The sequence below is a fragment of the Petaurus breviceps genome, unplaced genomic scaffold (assembly GCF_028583685.1).
Source record: "Petaurus breviceps papuanus isolate PSGF00001 unplaced genomic scaffold, PetGlider_PUasm1.0 90994, whole genome shotgun sequence".
Taxonomy (NCBI): domain Eukaryota; kingdom Metazoa; phylum Chordata; class Mammalia; order Diprotodontia; family Petauridae; genus Petaurus; species Petaurus breviceps.
The window spans coordinates 6,419,170-6,437,118 of record NW_027187393.1 but is presented as its reverse complement, the minus strand read 5'-3'; the positions used below and the strand labels follow the sequence as shown (position 1 = coordinate 6,437,118).

The window sequence follows — 17,949 nt, the reverse complement described above, 5'->3', positions numbered from 1 at the left end:
AGTCTATCAAAGTTGGTCGTCACACATACATTGTTTCTGTAATTGTGTACAAATTTCTCCTGGTTCTGCTCCTCTCACTCAGCAGCAGTTTGTATAAGTGTCTCCAGGTAAATATGAAGTCCATCTGCTCCTCATTTCTGTTGATTTTCTTCAAAACAGATTCAGTGGATCCACTCCTCTCTGGGCTTCCTCTACAGCAACAGAGTCATACATCAGGGTCTTTGGCTCCTCAACTCCACCAAATACAGCCTGTACCAGTCAACAGACAAATAAATCCACCTAATTTTCAGCAGCTTCAGCAGCAGCAGCAGCAACAGCAGATGCAACCTAGACCCCCACAGCAACATCAACAACAACAGCCACAGGGAATTCGGCCTCCTTTTACTGCCCCCACTCAGGTGCCTGTGCCTCCTGGCTGGAACCAGTTGCCTTCTGGAGCTCTTCAGCCTCCCCCAGCCCAGGGTGCTCTGGGTACATTGACAGCAAATCAAGGGTGGAAAAAAGCCCCCCTTCCTGGTCCTATGCAGCAGCAGCTTCAGGCAAGGCCATCTCTAGCCACAGTACAGACTCCTTCCCACCCTCCACCTCCATATCCTTTTGGAAGCCAGCAAGCCTCACAGTCCCACACAAACTTCCCTCCAATGAGCAACCCAGGTCAATTTACTGCTCCTCAAATGAAGAACCTTCAAGGGGGACCTTCTAGGGTTCCTACCCCACTTCAGCAGCCTCACCTAACGAACAAGTCTCCTGCCTCATCTCCTTCCTCCTTTCAGCAGGGATCTCCTGCATCATCTCCAACAGTTAACCAAACACAGCAGCAGATGGGACCAAGGCCTCCTCAAAATAACCCTCTTCCCCAAGGATTTCAGCAGCCTGTCACTTCTCCTGGTCGAAATCCTATGGTTCAACAGGGAAATGTGCCACCCAACTTCATGGTGATGCAACAGCAAAGTCAGGGTCCACAGGGTTTACATCCAGGTCTAGGAGGTGAGCTGGGCTGAACATATTTTTGCCATTCAGTTTCTTAGAAAAATTGCTAGAATTTCATCTGACTTTTTCAATTGGCATGGGAAAAGCTATAATATAAGGATTCATGTTTTACACTGCATGGTTAGTGTTGTCACATTAACTTAGCTACTTTGATGTGTCATGATATTTTGGTAATTAAGCCAACCATTTTTGTGCAAATACAGGTAACCAGGTTAGATGTGATTATTTTGTTGTTTGAAATCCTTTGACTTGTAAGCTAAGAAAATGTGTCAAAAAATCACATTTTCCCTTCACAACCTATCTATTGAATTTAGTACATTGTGGTTATTCAGTAGTTGAAGTTGTGTTTGACTCTGTGACTCCATTTGGTGTTTACTTGGCAGAGATACTAGAATGGTTTGCCATTTTCTTCTCCACAGATGAGGAAACTGGGGCAAACTGAGTTAAGTGACTTGCCTAGGGTCACACAGCTAGTAAGTGTCAGAGGCTGGATTTGAACTCAGGAAGATGAGTCTTTCTGATTCCAGGCCCAGCTCGCTATCTGCTGCACCACCTAGCTGCCCCTACACCAACTGCTGGTAAAATAGTAAACATGATCTTTTGATAAATTTGATAAAATTTTGTTAAAATGCAAAAGTTCAGAACGAATTGACTTTTACAGTATTATAATGCAGACAGCTACTCCTTAGAGAGTGAGCTCCACTAGTTATACCTAAAGGAGATTTATTTATTAATTTTTAAGGTGTCTCTCGTATGAAGAAAAAGCAATGGAGCTTAATGTGTGAGAGGTAAAGCGATTACTGTAAAACTTATCCATCTCCATGTTTATTATTATTTATTGTTATTGATCATTTATCTAGTGCACAAGAATGTGCTTGGAGCTTTTCAATAAGACATAGAAAGCACGGTTACAATTATCATCTGATAAACATGCTCAGAAAAGAAAGTCACTTCCCCACCCCCAATATACTCCTAAAGCTCTAGTACAGCATAGTAAAGGCATGTTCTCATAGTTTCTGGTGAACTTGAGTTTCTCATCGATCTTTTCACTGGCTTGCAATTTATTTTATTGACATGGGCTATATTTATGGCTTTAATATTTGCATCTCTTGGAGAAAAGGGCCCTACCAAATTCATGTTTTCCGGAAAAGAAAAAATAATTTCAACCCCAAACTTCAGCTCCCCCAACATTCTGGACATTCTGATACAGATCATCAGCCAAGTTTTATCTGGGTCCCACTCTACAGATTTGATTACTGTCTTTTCAGGTACCATCGGATGGTGCAAGGGGACACGCTATTAAACAGATGCATAATTGTATGCAAAAAATGTCTTTTAAGAATGGAAATACAAGTAAATTGGAAAGAAGATTTTTGAGTTAAATGCCTTCCATTGAGTCCTTGATGGGTTCACCTAGATGATCTGAACACATTCAATCCTATATTATTTACTTTCCTTCTAAATTAATTCTCAGACATTAACCTTGTTATAAAAGAGAAGCAAGATTTCAGCCACTTCATATTATAATGATTCTTTGCATCATATCCATCAGAGGATGGAGCAGAGAACCTTAGGGCAGGTTCTGTGTTAAACTGATGATACCTTCATTTTGAAGCTTCTCTCTACCACCCATTATAAGGAGACCATCACTATAATATTTAAGGGGGGAGGGAAAGATGGAGGAATATCATAGAAGGAAGTGTCATTTATCTCCTTAGATGGGATTGAAGCTACTTGTCTATTTTTAACATCAGGACTCAACTGTTCACCCTGATATGTTGCATATCAACCTGTTCTCATGCTTTTTTTCACATTTCAAGGTTTAGCATGTTCCCTTGTTTCAGATGCTCCTTTGGGGTCTGTGCTGAGGAAATTCGGATTTTTCCGGATTTGGTAGGCTACAGAACAGTGTGAGCACATGAACCTAGCAGTGCCAGTGAGCTCTGGTCACCTCTAGGTAGCAAATTGCCCTCTTTTCCTTGGCATGTTCTAAGTATAAATTTTTTAAATATTTTCTTTTCATTTTGACAATGCTCATGTGAGAGATTGTGTTGATTTTTTTAACCATCTTTTATCAACTTAATATAAAGATAAAGCCAGTGTGACTAAAAAATCCTAAGTAAGTGGACTCTTCATGCTGTTCATCCTTCTTTATTCATTCCATACTTGAGCAGAAGTGCAAATTTGCTAGGTAACTGCCTTACTCATTGTTTTCTATTAAGGAATGCCTAAACGGCTCCCACCTGGCTTCTCGACAGGACAGGCCAATCAGAATTTTATGCAAGGCCAAGTGCCTTCAACAGCCTCTGGAACCCCTGGGAACACAGGAGCCCCTCAGCTACAAGGAAACCAGAGTGTACAGCACACAGGTTTGTCTCTCCCTATATCTGTGAAAAGGAGTTTTTCATTTTACTGATTTTATCTCTCTCTTATGCCAAATTTGAACAAAGAGACTTGAGGCTGGTGGGGTAAATAAAACAGGCACAATTACTGTCTTAAGATATCTTAAGGACTGTCATGTGGAAGAGGGGTTAAATTTATCCTCTTGTCCCCCCAGAGGGTATGACTTGGCCTAAAAGGTGTACGTTAAAAAGAGGCAGATTTCAGCTACTTGTAAGGAAAAACTACTTAACAGAGGTATTCTCCAGTGGTCTAGACAACCTCAAGTGTCCCTATTGCTGGAGGTGTTTAGACAGAGGCCAGATAAACCATTTGTCCAGGATATTAGAGAAGGAATTCATCCATGGAGATAAGAGGTTAAACTAATTGAGCTTTATGGTTCCTTCTAAATCTTAGGGTTGTGTGATGAATATATGTCTCAGTGAACGTCAGTGAAATAGGCTGTTTGTCTTTTGGGAGCAAGTTGGGGAAGATAGCACCTTTAGCCTTCAAATTAGGGAAGAGATTTCCAAGAAAGGACCTCAATTCAGCAACTCCCTTCTTTGGCTAGAGCTTTAAGCCTCCAGTAAAGTTTTCCTATAATTAAGATGTTTCTATGCTTATTCCTCACTTTAATCCTTTCTCAGTTGAAATAAGGAAAAATGGAATTTGTCTACCTCTGGGCCAGGTTAACTGCCAGCCAGTGCACTTGAGAGGCTGGGTGTAATGCTACCATCAACAGCAGCTGAACATTTGTTCTGGGCAGAGTGAGTAAAGTTAAATTGAAGATAGGTGAAAACAAAGGTCAAGGAGATCTATAATGGAATTTTTCTCCACAATCTATTTGAGAAGTGTTCATTCCTGTGGATAACTATTTTAGAAATCAGTAAATAAAATACATACTGCATGTTAACTGGATTCACACAGTAGCTCCTGGTTCCCTGTGTATTGGTCTCAGAAGCAAGAAAACATCCTAGTGTAGTCAATTCCCACAGTACGCTACACTTACATGAAACATTGGGAGAGGCCAAATCTGATTACTCCAGGAATGAGCCAAGAAGTGCTCAGTGGCCCACATTTCATCTCTCTGATTATATATCTACCAAGTAACTGTTTCTATTCCTATCTTACCCCTTTATGTCATGGCATCATTTAAATTGGAACATTGGTTCTGATGCCATCAAAAATATCTTGATAGCCCTATGTTCTTACTTGGGGTTAATTTGATCATTTGGTCCTAGTTTTAATTATATGTTATTGAAGAATTAGAAAAGCCTTGTTTACAGCTGGTGAAAATTCTTATGACATCTTGAGAAGGAAAGGTGATGTCTTTGACCTATCTTATTGGATATGTAACAAATAGTATTGGCTCAGGTGGCTGAAGAGGAAAGTCCAGATTAGCTTCCCAAGAAACCTTTGTAGGTCTCTCCAACTTCTTCAGAATTTGCTTGATAGAAAGGAAGCATCTTCTCTTAAATTTTCTGCACTTGCTACTTATATTTCCCCAGCTGCTCTTGAGGCAAAGTTTAGTTCACTGACCAAAAGTGTTTTTAATTTTCTTCATCTTACAGGTAGCAACAATCATCTTATTCAGTATTGACAATGAGATTATGTCCTCTTCCCTTTGTAATCTGAGAGAATGTAAGCTTGATTATCCAGCAAAAAATTTGTATCATTGAGTTGCCAGGCAGGAGTGGGGAGAACTTGTTTACCTCTATCCCTGTTGTGCAGTAAGATCTCAATGTAGATGATTATACAGCGTCACACCTTTATGACCCAGAAAACCCACCAAAAGCACTCTCAAGTGTGTTGACAGGTAATGGTATTTAAATTGGTCAATCAGAATGGTGGGGAGTGGGGCATCTTTGTAGTTAAGGTAATTGGAATATACTAAAGCCAGTTGACTCCTAAGAATTTCTTTCTAAAGTCATGCTTTTTCTTTTAAAGGTGGCCAAGGAACTGGTCCTCCCCAGAACCAGATGCAAGTATCACATGGGCCACCAAATATGATGCAGCCCAATATGATGGGACTTCATAGCAATATAACTGGTCAACAAACTAGTAACAGTGGAGTTCCTCAGGTGAACATGGGCAGCATGCAAGGTCAGCCTCAGCAAGGACCCCCATCTCAAATGATGGGCATGCATCAACAGATTGTGTCCTCCCAAGGACAGATGGTGAACTCTCAGGCTCAAGGAGCCCTGAACCCTCAAAACCCAATGATCCTTTCTCGTGCCCAACTTATGCCACAAGGCCAAATGATGGTAGCCCCTCAAAACCAAAACCTTGGGCCTTCACCGCAAAGAATGACCCCTCCCAAACAAATGATTCCCCAGCAGGGCCAGCAGATGATGGCACCACATAATCAAATGATGGGACCTCAAGGCCAGGTCTTGCTACAGCAGAATCCAATGATAGAACAAATAATGACCAATCAGATGCAAGGAAATAAGCAACCATTTAATGGTCAGAACCAATCCAATGTTATGACGGGACCAGCTCAGATAATGAGAGGACCAACTCCAAACATGCAAGGAAATATGGTTCAGTTTACAGGACAGATGGCAGGACAAATGATGGCCCAGCAAGGTCCTGTGAACAGCAATCCATCTCAGGTTATGGGAATTCAGGGGCAGGTTCTAAGACCACCAGGACCTGGCTCACACATGTCCCAGCAGCATAATGATGCCACTACCCCCACAAACAATGAAGTCAACATTTCCCAGATGATGCCTGATGTTTCCATGCAGCCATCAAACATGGTGCCACCTCACATGCAGGCAATGCAAGGAAACAGCACCTCAGGGAACCACTTTTCAGGGCACGGGATGCCTTTTAATGCACCCTTCAGTGGAGCACCAAATGGAAATCAGATCTCCTGTGGTCAGAATCCCGGTTTCCCTGTCAATAAAGACGTCACTCTAACAAGTCCTTTATTAGTGAATTTACTACAAAGTGACATATCTGCAGGCCACTTTGGGGTGAACAATAAACAAAATAATACCAATGCAAATAAACCCAAGAAGAAGAAACCACCGAGGAAGAAGAAAAGTAATCAGCAAGGAGAACTTAAGTAGGTTGAAATGATCTTGCCTAAATGTTATTTGTTTGTTTCTGTATCAAGGGAGACCCTGTAACAGAGAGATCACTAGACTAGGCATGAAGAGAATTGAGTTCTAGTCCAAGCTCTGCCACCAACTTTTATAATTTTTAGGTGTGTCCCTTCTCTCCAGGGATCCTCTATACCATAAGGGTATTGGAATAGATTTATTTCTTCTACCTCTAAAGCCTTAACATTCCACATTGTTTTATTTAGCCAGACCTCTAGACATTGAAATCATCTGCTGACTAGTAAAATCTATCCTAGGGAACCCATGATTCATACCTGTTAGGAAGTCACCATGGCCGCTGTAGCAAAAGAAATAGATCTTCAGCTATTGTTGACTGTATTCTGAGGCTTAATTATGACTCATGAACCAGAGTGGGTATGTATGTTTTGAAAAACAGCCTATGTCACTGATAAAGCAAAACCTGCTTAAGAAATCACCCTGCTGTTTCACAGAAAAAGGGTTTTTTTGACAGGTGTCTTCATAGAATATTGGTTCTTAATCATTTCTAGAGGCTTAAAATCTATGCTAAGAAGATTAGATACTTCAAATCAAGCCCCCTTTCCATCCCTGACAGATGGGTTCTTTACATGTTCGCAGAAGGCAGAATGATTAACAAATTCATTTATACTCTATTTCTAAAGGCTGAATGTTAGTTTGGCTTGTTTTGTGCCTTGATGGTAAGTGTTTTCAAGGAAACTTTTAACTATTTCTCTCTACTTCAAAATATAAGACAGAAATATCATAGTTAGAATTTACTAAGACACTAATTGCTCCACTGAAGGTAGAAAAGGTTAATTCAAATATATAATTAGAATTGACAGTAGAAGTATAAACAAGACCCTACTTAGCAAATGGCTAATTGTTCTTCCTTATGTCTGGTCTGGACTTTAGCCTAATACATATGTAACAAAAAGTATGTCATAGATATGTAGATATTAGGCTATAGAGCAGAGGCTTTAGCTATTGCAGATTTCCCTTGTGACCACTGCAGCTAAATTAAAAATATCAAATCTGATAAACTACTTTTCACTTGTAAGAAGTACATTTTTAAAGACTCATTTTGTGGTTGAGATCTAGTAAAAATTAATTTGTTAGATAAAGTGCCTCAGAAGGTCCATTGGGTTCCCCCTCAGAAGTCTTGAAGCAGAGGTTGAATAATCACTTGATGGGAGTGTTCTTTGTATTGGTTGGATTAGATGGCTGCTAAAATTCCTTTCAACTCTCATTCTGTAATTCTGTTCATTAAAGAGGGGTTACCTTGCATATGTTTTTATTTAATTATCTGGTACAAGAACCATGCTGTTTGAAAGTTACCTATTGGTAAAGTTAAAAGTAAACATTTAGTAGTGCCTAGCTAATCTCAAAAGGGTCTTTGCCATAATTATACTTCTTTAAGATTAGTGAGCAAAGGGGTGGCCAGGTGGCGCATTGAGTAAGAGCACCAGCCCCGGCGTCGGGAGACCTGGGATCGGTTCCAGCCTCAGATACTTGGCACCCACACAATAACTGGCCGTGTAACCTTGAGCAAGTTACTTAACCCCAATTGCTTATAAAAAAAAAAAAGATTAGTGAGCAAAGAAAAGAACAAAGGTGGCAGCATCAGGATTGAATCTAAAGTAGAAAGCATCTGCTTTATGTACTATAAGTATACTTTGAAAAATCTATGATTTCATCAGCATAGGTACTCTCAACACTGATGTAGATTATAATCTGTTAAAGAGTTCCTGTGGCAAAGAAGATATATCCCCTGGTCACCGCCATACCAAACTGGACTGGTTCTTAGGTGACTGAAACATCATTTGTTGCTTGGTCTTTACTTAAAACTTGATTTGCCTGTAGGCTTAACCAGAGTTTTTACTCTTTTAGCCTTTTTGACAACTCAAAGCCCCTTCCACGCTGTAATGAGACCTTCAAAGAAGACAGTAAACCACCCAAAACCTTGCATCAGGTTGAAAAAGATCAGATTAGTTGAATGGCCTATTAGTTTTGCAGAGAGGTTTCCCAAGTATATTTCTCCCCTGAAGTTATTAGTGTTCAGTCTTCGAGATTTACTTAAAATGTAGTGTCAGAGTAGTTACAGAGTAGCACTGTATTTCAAAGACTCACATTAAGAAATACAGCATGCAACTAGCAGAACTCCTAGCAAAATTTTATAGATGATTTTATTGGTTTCTTTAAGCCATAAGGATGTTTTGAATCTGGTGCCCTAAAAACTCAGTATTTTGTCTGGTCATTTTGTGAAGGGTAAGTGTGGCAGAACATGAAATCTGTCATTTCCAGGACAGTAGAATGTCTGTTAGCATTATGTTAGCATTACACTTCTTTAAGGGTGGTCTGGGCTCTGCAGCTTTCCTGGATTGGCTATATGATTGTGGGCAAGCCACTTAACCTCTCAGTTCCCCAAAGCAAATCTTTAAGACTTTAAAAAAAAGACTTTAAGTCTTTAAGACTGAATTGAAAAACAGGTGCCAATCTGCATTGATAAGAGGAAGGAATTTTAGCTAGAGGACAGGTTATCAACAATTTAGAGAGACATAATTTTTGCTGTTATTTGTGTAACTTTGTTTTGTTTAAATTTGCTGAGTTTCTAAAAGGTCTCAGGAATGTTTTATATACTAACATCTGTTTTTAGAATAAGAATTCAGTAAGACTTGGCTAGGCTTAACATTTTTCCCTATAGGAGAAAGGACAAGACTTTCTATTAATGAAATCCCACAGTGTATATTCTCTTGTTCTTAAGATAGATGTGTGCAGTTGTGATCTTTGACATTGGAAGTTCTTTGACTGTTTTCCATTATTTTAATCATTTGACTAATACAGATCATAAATTAAATGTTAGAATTTATACAGAGGAATTAGCATTCTCCTACTACGTGTCTTTTCTACCCTGGCTGTCTGAACTTTGCCTGTTTGGTACAGAAGTTGGGGAAATAAGATATAGAAACTTTTCTTTTCCTAAAAAGGTTGTATGACCTGAGTCAAAACATTCAAGTTTCCTAGGCGTTTTTCCTAAAAAGGTATATGTTGAGATAACTTTTTTTTTTTGCTTCAGCCTTTTTATTTTCTTGCAGTTCAGGAACTGACTGGAGGGGAAAAGCATGTGCTTCCCCTGGCTTCTGATCTCAACCATGTAGATTTTGCTGTATTTTTTTTTAAAGCAATTGGGGTTAAGTAACTTGCTCCAGGTTACATGGCCAGTTCTTTCTGGGTGTGGTGCTAAGTATCTGAGCCTGGATTCGATCCCCAGGTCATCCTGACACTGGGGCCGGTGCTCTTACTCGCTAAGCCACCTGGCTGCCCCTAGATTTTGCTGTATTAAAGATAGCAAGTCTCAGTGGTGACCTTTATGGGCCCCTCTAGCACTTTTAAATGTGGTAGATGATAATAGCAGGATGGTTTAATTCATATACAGGTAAAATCAAGTTCATTTACAGTCACAGAGAATCTAGAAATATTTTGATTTCTGAAACAGGAAATAGTGATTCAACCTCACATTTTTTTTTGGAGGGTAATTGGAGTTAAGTGACTTGCCCAGGGTCACACTGCTAGTTAAGTGTCTGAGGCCGGATTTGAACTCAGGTCCTCCGGACTCCAGGGCTAGAGCTCTATTCACTGCTCTGCCTAGCTGCTCCTCAACCTCACTTCTGACAGTACCGTTCTCCTTCACTTTGTGCAGAGATGTGTTTTTGAAAAGTTGTATAAAAATCAAATTTTGTGAAATTTTAATACAGAAAACACTAGGGAAAGCACATAATTTAAAGGTTACTCTGATTTTTTTAATGATCATTAATTCCTAAGTTTTATATATTTTGATACATTGAATGAGTGATAGAACAAAGACATGATGCTTTTGTTTTCTTTGCCAAGAAGGATGATCTTTCGATTGAGAAAAATAGGTCACAAATGTTTAATGAGGAATTGGAACGGAAGAAAAATAATGACATAGTAAAATAATACCTAGGTCCCCTCATCAAACACAGCCAGATTGCTTCCCAGAATTCTGCAAAAACTGGCAGATGTGACTACTGAGCCAGTGTCAGTCTTTTTTTTTTGTTAGTTTGCATTTTTATTAATTTTGTTTTGACATTATAGAAAACACCAGTATTCTCACCGTTGAATATTCCTCAAGTACAATCCCCAAAGCAATTAAGCTTAATTGTAACTGAAGATCACTATACCACTTTATATATAACACTTTAGCGGTTTTTCAGTTTGTTTAAAGAAAGAATGGGTATATACTTTGTAAGTTAAACTCAGTAATGGTCAAAGTTTTTATTTGAGTTTTGTTGCTGTTTAAAGTTGTCTTTATTTAGATATCTGTAGTAATTTTCATGTTTCTGTTTTATTCACCCCACATCATTTCATATAGCTTTTCTCATAGTTCTTTGGATTCTTCATAGTCACAGTGCCCCTCACGGAGCAGTAATATTTCATTACATTCATATATCACAGTTTTTTCAATCATTCTCCAGTTCAATGGGCATATACTTTACTTCTAACTTTATTGCTATTACAAATAATGCTAATGAATATTTCTATGCATATAGTTCTTTCCTTGTTGTTAATAACTTCTTTGGGGTATAAACCCAATAATGGGCAAAGCATACAGCCAGTTTTGTAAATTTTCTTGCCTAATTTCAAATTGTTTTTCTTAATAGTTGAAATAAATTGTAACTTTTTTTTTCTTTTTGGAGGGAGGAAGGCAGGGCAGTTGGGGTTAAGTGACTTGCCCAAGGTTACACGGCTAGTAAGTGTTAAGTGTCTTAAGTCAGATTTGAACTCGGGTCCTCCTGACTCCAGGGCTGGTGCCCTATTCACTGTGCCCCCTAGCCACCCCCAAAACTCTTTACAGTGAGTCTGTCTGTTTTTCTGCATTCCCAACAACACTGACTTTTTCTACCTTTTATTTTCTTAGCCAATTTCATAGGTGTAAAGTTGCTTTGGTTTTTATTTCTCTTATTTATGATTTTGAGCTCTTTTTAGGATGGTTCTTGATAGTTTGCATTTTTTAAAACTATTTGTTCATATGCTTTGATCATCTTTTATCTTAGAGATTCGTATTGATTCCCAGTGGAGTTTGAATGTCATACTGGAATCAGAGTGACAAGTTTTTTTCCCCCAGTCCTTCCCCAGTCGTCAGCATAGCATTTAACAAAGCCTCTCATAGAATCTTTATGGATAAGATGGAGAGAAGTGGTGTAGTTGACTGTCCAGTTAGATGGATTCATTTCTATAGTGGAAAGGCCCAGGTATTTGTCTTTGACCCTATGCTGTTCAGTACAGTACAAACTTAAAGGTAACACAAACCTACAAAACTGGTAGGGACAGCTAATGTGTTAGGTAAAAAAAATCAGGCTCCAAAGACATTTTAGGGGGCGGCCAGGTAGCACAGCAAGTAAGAGCACTGGCTCCAGTGTCAGGATGACCTGGAGATCAAATCCCAGGCTCAGATACTTAGCACCCACCCAGAAACACCTGGCTGTGTAACCCTGAGCAAGTTACTTAATCCCAATTGCTTAGGGGTGGCCAGGTGGCTCAGTGAGTAAGAGCACTGGCTCCAGTGTTGGGATGACCTGGAGATCAAATCTGGGTTCAGATACTTAGCACCACACCCAGAAATAACTGGCCATGTAACCTTGAGCAAGTTACTTAACCCCGATTGCTTTAAAAAAAAAAAAAAGACATTTTAGGCTAGAATGATGAACCAAAGTTAGTAAGATCAAGTTTATAGGGATGAACAAAGTACTATTGAGAGGCATAGTGTCCAGAAGAAAAGAGATGACAGTTCTACCTGGACTCTGTCCTGGTCAGACCATGCCTGAAGTATTGTGTTCAGTTCTGAGAGCCATATTTTAGGAAACCTATTGCCAGCCTGGAGCAGGAATTTAATAAATGCTTGTTGACTGAAACCCAGATGAAATTGACCAGGATGGTGAGGGGACTGGAGACAATATTTACTTATATGAGGTAGCATCCCAGAATATGAGACTAAATTGAAGGAGTTAGTCATGTTTAGCCCAAAAAAAGAGAAAGGGGGCTATATATGATAGCTGCCTTCAGATATTTGAAAGAATGTCATCTGAAAGACAAATTAAACTTTTATTTAATCTCCTAAAGCCAAATCTAGGAGAAAATTCACAGAATTTCCATTGGAAGGGATATTTGTACTTGAACAGGAATACCCTACAGCATCCCGGGCAAGTATTCATCTTGCTTTCTCTTGACATCTCTAGTGAAGAAAAATCCACTATCCCTCAAATGCAGTCCATTGTACTTTTCAACATCTCAGATTTCTAGGAGGCTTTTTAATTGCATAAAATCTGCTTTTTATTTTCTGCAACTTTAACCTATTACTCCTATGGCAGTCTAGTAACCCTTTCAACAAAGAAAGTGAGGTTATCAGGAGTGATTAGAAACTAGAAACATTCTAGATGAAACCATACCAATTCTTGGTGATCACTGCTTCTCTTTTTTTTTTTTTTTTTAAAGCAATTGGGGTTAAGTAACTTGCTCAGGGTTACACTGCTAGTTGGTTTTTTGTGTGTGTGTTAAGTGTCTGAGGCTGGAACCGAACTCAGGTCCTCCTGACTCTGGGGCCGGCGCTTTACTCACTGTGCCACCTAGCCGCCCCCCAAAAAATTCTTATCAGTCTCTTTTGTTTCCCAATATTTTCTACAAGGGAGAAGAGCAGTTCAGCAAAATAATACATCACTGCTTCTCCTTCTAAATGTTCTTTAATTAGCCTTTCAGTAATATTCTCTAGAATTTTTCTCACTCCTCAGCTTATTGGCCTATATTTTGGAGATGTTACTTTTCCCTTTTTTGAAAATTAGGGAGGGGCAGAGTCAAGATGGTGTAGTAGAAACAGGACTTCCTTGGGACTCCGGCTTCCACCTCCTCCAATTCCTGTAAAAGGTGACTCTGAAAATTAGGACAAATTCACATGCTGCTGTAGTCCTGGTTCACCTCTTCCATTCTCTATAATTTTTGAAAAGTGATTGATAGAACCCTAGAATGTAATTTGTCTGGGCTTCAGAACTTTAATTCATTGAGGGCAGTTAAATGCCCTTTTACTGTCACCCTACTTAAATTTCAGTTCCCCTTAGCCATTAAAAAAACATGATCATCAGCCATAATCTCAGAAGAGATTTATTTTCTTGAATTCTAACTTTTATTTATATTTATATTTTATTTTCTCTGTGTCTATTAATGAAATAATTTATTTGGTACTATCATTCCTTTTTTCTTTTGAGAGGGTTATTATTCTGTTCCTAATAGTCTGAATGTTAAAGACTGAAATGCAGAGTTAATTGCTATTGGCATATTTTTCATATTCTTGCTCTTTGTCTCCTTCAGTCCTCAGGGAGGTATACCTCACCTCAATATCTGGAAGCTGCCCCTGTTAATATACTACACACTATTATTGGGATCAGCCTAAATCAATCAATGACTGGCAGTTCCCTAAAATAACCTAGCCATGGAGCTACAGTAAGGTATAGTGATAAAACTGAGATAGAGAGTTAGGAGTCCTAGTGCCAACCTTTCCTCTGATTTACTGTGTGGCCTTGGGCAAGTTCCTTCTTGTTTGATCCTCAGTTTTCACCTATTTAAAATGAGGAGTTTTAACTGTGTAGTCTTTGAGGTTCCTTTCAGCCCTAACCTACTGTGACTCATCCAATTCAACTTACTGGCAATCGTTAAGTTTTATATAACCTTTGAAAGCAGGCAAATAGGAATATTGGTAGATTATAGTGAGTCCTAAGATAGGTAGTACAGGTATTATCACCATCATTTTGTGATAAGCTAGGCTATCTCACAGTCATAGAGGTAGTAAATGTCAGCTAGACTTTTTTGGTTGTTTTCCCTCCCATTGTACCTTCTCCTCTCACTGCACCACTCCCTTTTAAATACTTATTGATTGGAGCCACTGTTGAGGAACTGCTCTCTAAATAACAAGTACTGGGTCCCTTGGTAACGTTTTTCAACTTCTGAGATTATGGTATTGCAGATGTGTCTATATTACAGTCAGCACCTTCAAACCCATTCTTGTCATATGCTGATAGTCCAGAACCTCTTTGAAGTTTTAAACTGTTCCTTCTGCCTCTGCCTCTTAGGGAGGCAGGTTGGTATAATAGAAGGGGAACCAGGAGACCTGGGTTCTAGCTCCAGCTCTGTTACTGACTTTGCTATTTGACCTTTGTCAGGTCACTTAACTCTCTTCTTGGTCCCTTAGTTTCCTCATCTCTAAAACTAGGGAATTGGATTAAATCCTGAACTAAGATAGCATGGTACAGTGAAAAGAACACTGGATTTAGAGACAGGAACAGAATTGAAATTCTGCTTCTGTCCCTACCTGTGTAACCTTGGGCAAGTCAGTTGACCTTTCTGGGCCCTAGCTGTAAAACAAATCACTCACCAATCAGCAAACATTTATTGAGTGCTTACTGTGTGCCAGCCACTAGAGACACAAGGAAGACAACTTGCGAACAGCTTATGTACATAACAAGGTGTATGTGGTATAAATGGGAGATAATCTCAGAGAGAAGGCAGTAACAGGAGTAGGACCAGGAGATGGAGGGAAAGAGGGAAGGCATTCCAGGCTTGGGAGACAGCCCGTGAAAAGGCCCAGGGTAGGGAGCTGGAGCAACTCTGGATCACTAAGTACAGAATAAAGTGTAAGAAAACTGGAAAGGTAGGAAGGGGCTGGGTTATGAAGGGCTTTAAAAGCCAAACAAGTTTTTAAAATTGGATACTAGAGGTAATAGAGAGCCTTTAGAATTTATTGAGTAGGAAAGGTGACATTGTCAGACCTGAGCTTTAGAAAGATCACTTTAGCAGTAGAGGGAAGGATTGACAAGAATGGAGAGAGACTTTAGAGTTGAATTAAATAAACTACCTTTAAGGTCCCTTCCACTTCTAAGTCTGTGAATTATTCTTTCCACCTCCAAAATTCTTTGATTCTGGGTGATTACATTACAATAAAAATTGTAGTTGTGCAAAAATTACTCGGAATAAATGTGATTTTTAACATAGTGGTCTGTAATATTTTATCCAATTACCAGATTACATAGACTATTTAAATTATAGGAAGAATCATAATTCCAATGTTGGCTTATAAGAAATAGTAGTTTAAAGTCAAACTAATTTTTCTTGTTAACTTTCAAATGCTTTCCTTTTATTTCTTTTTTTCAATCTAGTACCCCAGATACACGCCCAACTGGCCTTGAGGAGTCTGACCAACAACCACTGTCTGGAGAACAAGGAATAAACTTGGACAACACAGGCCCTAAACTCTCAGATTTTGCAAGTAGGCCACCAGGTGATAAAGCATAATGATGTCACTTGTCTTGTCTATGACATATGAAAGGGGGCTTTGTTGGTGTTCCTCCTTCCTCTCAAGGAAGAAGCAACACTGTTTTATCCATTGTGACACATTTGTATTTCCTGAACATTTTGGCATGTGTGATGTTTGAGAATTTTGTTGTGTTGTTGAATAATAAACCTTTAAAATAATAATAAAACCTGTCTGAAGGTACATGTACCTTTGGATTCACCTCTACTTGGACCTTTCAGCTTCTTCCAAAGGAAGACTGAGGGGCAGCTAGGTGGCACAGTGAATAAAGCACTGGCCCTGGAGTCAGGAGGACCTGAGTTCAAATCTGGCCTCATACTAGCTGTGTGACCTTGGGCAAGTCACTTAACCCCAACTGCCTTGCCTTCCCCCCCCTCCCAAAAAAATTTTTCTTCAAAGGAAGACTGAAATGGGATGGACCTCCCTGATCCTGACAGTATACATGCAAGTCCCAGCCATATTCAGAGAAGCCAAGTTTAAATGAGGAGTTTTCCCTATTATCTGATATGATATGCTGAGCTGCCCTTTCTGCATTGTAAGCTGTGAATTTCCAAGAAATAAATGATACATTTATTCAGTATTGGAAAGCTTGATGTCAAAAAGAAGTGCTGGTCTTAGGTACTGTCACTCTAGCATCTAGGAATGTGATAGGGTCCATTTCAGATGAAATATCGTCTATACCTATAAATGTTAGGGTTCACTAAGATGTCTGTTCACCAACCTGTGACAGGTAGAGCCAAGAGGGATACAGGCTCTGTCCATAGCAGTAACTAATGGTTGGAGGTCCCTGGATGTTCCTGCCTAATCTTCCTTAGGATCTTCCCACATAAACCATCTGTCTATTCACTTTTTACACAGTTAGGAACCCTGTGACTCCTCAGCTACTGTCCCTGAACCTTTCAAGACATCCACATCTAGGATTCTAATTTCCACTAGAAGATGCTGCAGTGTTCCCTGTTACACCCTGGATGGGTGCTCTATTTCCTGTTTCAGGGCAGATGTACAAGCTGCTGAAGCAGAATTGGGAGAGGATCTTTCTCACCTGTATCATGGCACTAGCATCAAGGAACTTGTGGAGAAACCATAACTGCTTTGGTGCTTGATATTAAGTGATGCACATTGTGAAGTCTGTGCCTCCTATAGAAAAGAATATCTATTATATTCATCACATAGATGCTTGATTGTGTTAGCAGGTATCTTCCTCATTTATTTTGAGAAAAATGCCTCAAGGACAAGAATTAAATATATAACGATACTACTGTATTTTACCTTGGGGAACAGTTTGTTTAAAAGAAAAGTTACATTTTTTTAAAACATTGATAAAACCGTCCAAATCTAGATTCTTTAGCATTTACTATTAGGTGCCAAACAAATCTTAGCTTAGATGAAATTATCACTTATTCTATTCTTAGATGACACTTATCCATAAAAGTCAAAAGAAAACTTGACTAGTGCCATGTGTAATTAAGCTACTATCCATTCAGTTTTGCAAGATCAAAAACAAAAGAAAACCACTTCTGCAAAGCTTTTAAACCTGCCGTGCCTGATTATTGTGTAGTTTTAACAATTTCTATTACTAAGCTGTATCTCAGCCCCATGCCCTTCTTCCAACTCATTTACCTTCATTGTTGATGTCAGCATCCTTTTTATTACTTATTTTCAGTACTGTGATAAGTAATGCTTCTTTGTAAGCAGTGAGCCAACCATTTAAGCCTTGCCTTTATGAACCTCTCTGTGGTTATATCCCCAGCATCTCTTTTCCATTTGTTGTCCAATAAGTCAAATAGTGATGTCTTTGGTCTTGATGTTTTCTAATGTGTGAGTTACTGAGAAATCTTTCTGCAAGTGGAAAAAATAAAGAAGTATAAGTAAATAAGGGGGTAAGGGACAATTTTAAAAGATGGACTAATGAATAAATACATAAAGGTCCCTTTCCAGAGTTCTTATATGTATCTCCTTGTGGCTTATAGTTCATTCAACTGATAAATGTCCTGGGGAGCAAGGACCACCAAGTTGCAAATAAGATTTACTTTTCTTAAGGAAGTAAATCCTAGACTTGTTTTAAAACTATCTCAGTTTTACAAGTTATGAAGCTACCTATTCCTCCACAATTGTCAA

At 39.1% G+C, this 17,949-nt stretch overlaps 1 protein-coding gene across 3 annotated transcripts in view; it reads left to right on the top strand.

Annotated features, from left to right (window-relative positions):
* NCOA6 (nuclear receptor coactivator 6) overlaps window positions 1-17,949 on the top strand; it is a 67,338-nt gene that overhangs the window by 35,048 nt on the left and 14,341 nt on the right. For all 3 annotated transcript variants that reach the window (XM_069077553.1, XM_069077551.1, XM_069077552.1), the window contains 4 exons: window positions 160-987; window positions 3,213-3,359; window positions 5,317-6,442; window positions 15,677-15,798. In XM_069077553.1, the coding sequence (XP_068933654.1) occupies window positions 160-987; window positions 3,213-3,359; window positions 5,317-6,442; window positions 15,677-15,798 (2,223 nt within the window). The remainder of the gene's footprint in view (window positions 1-159; window positions 988-3,212; window positions 3,360-5,316; window positions 6,443-15,676; window positions 15,799-17,949) is intronic.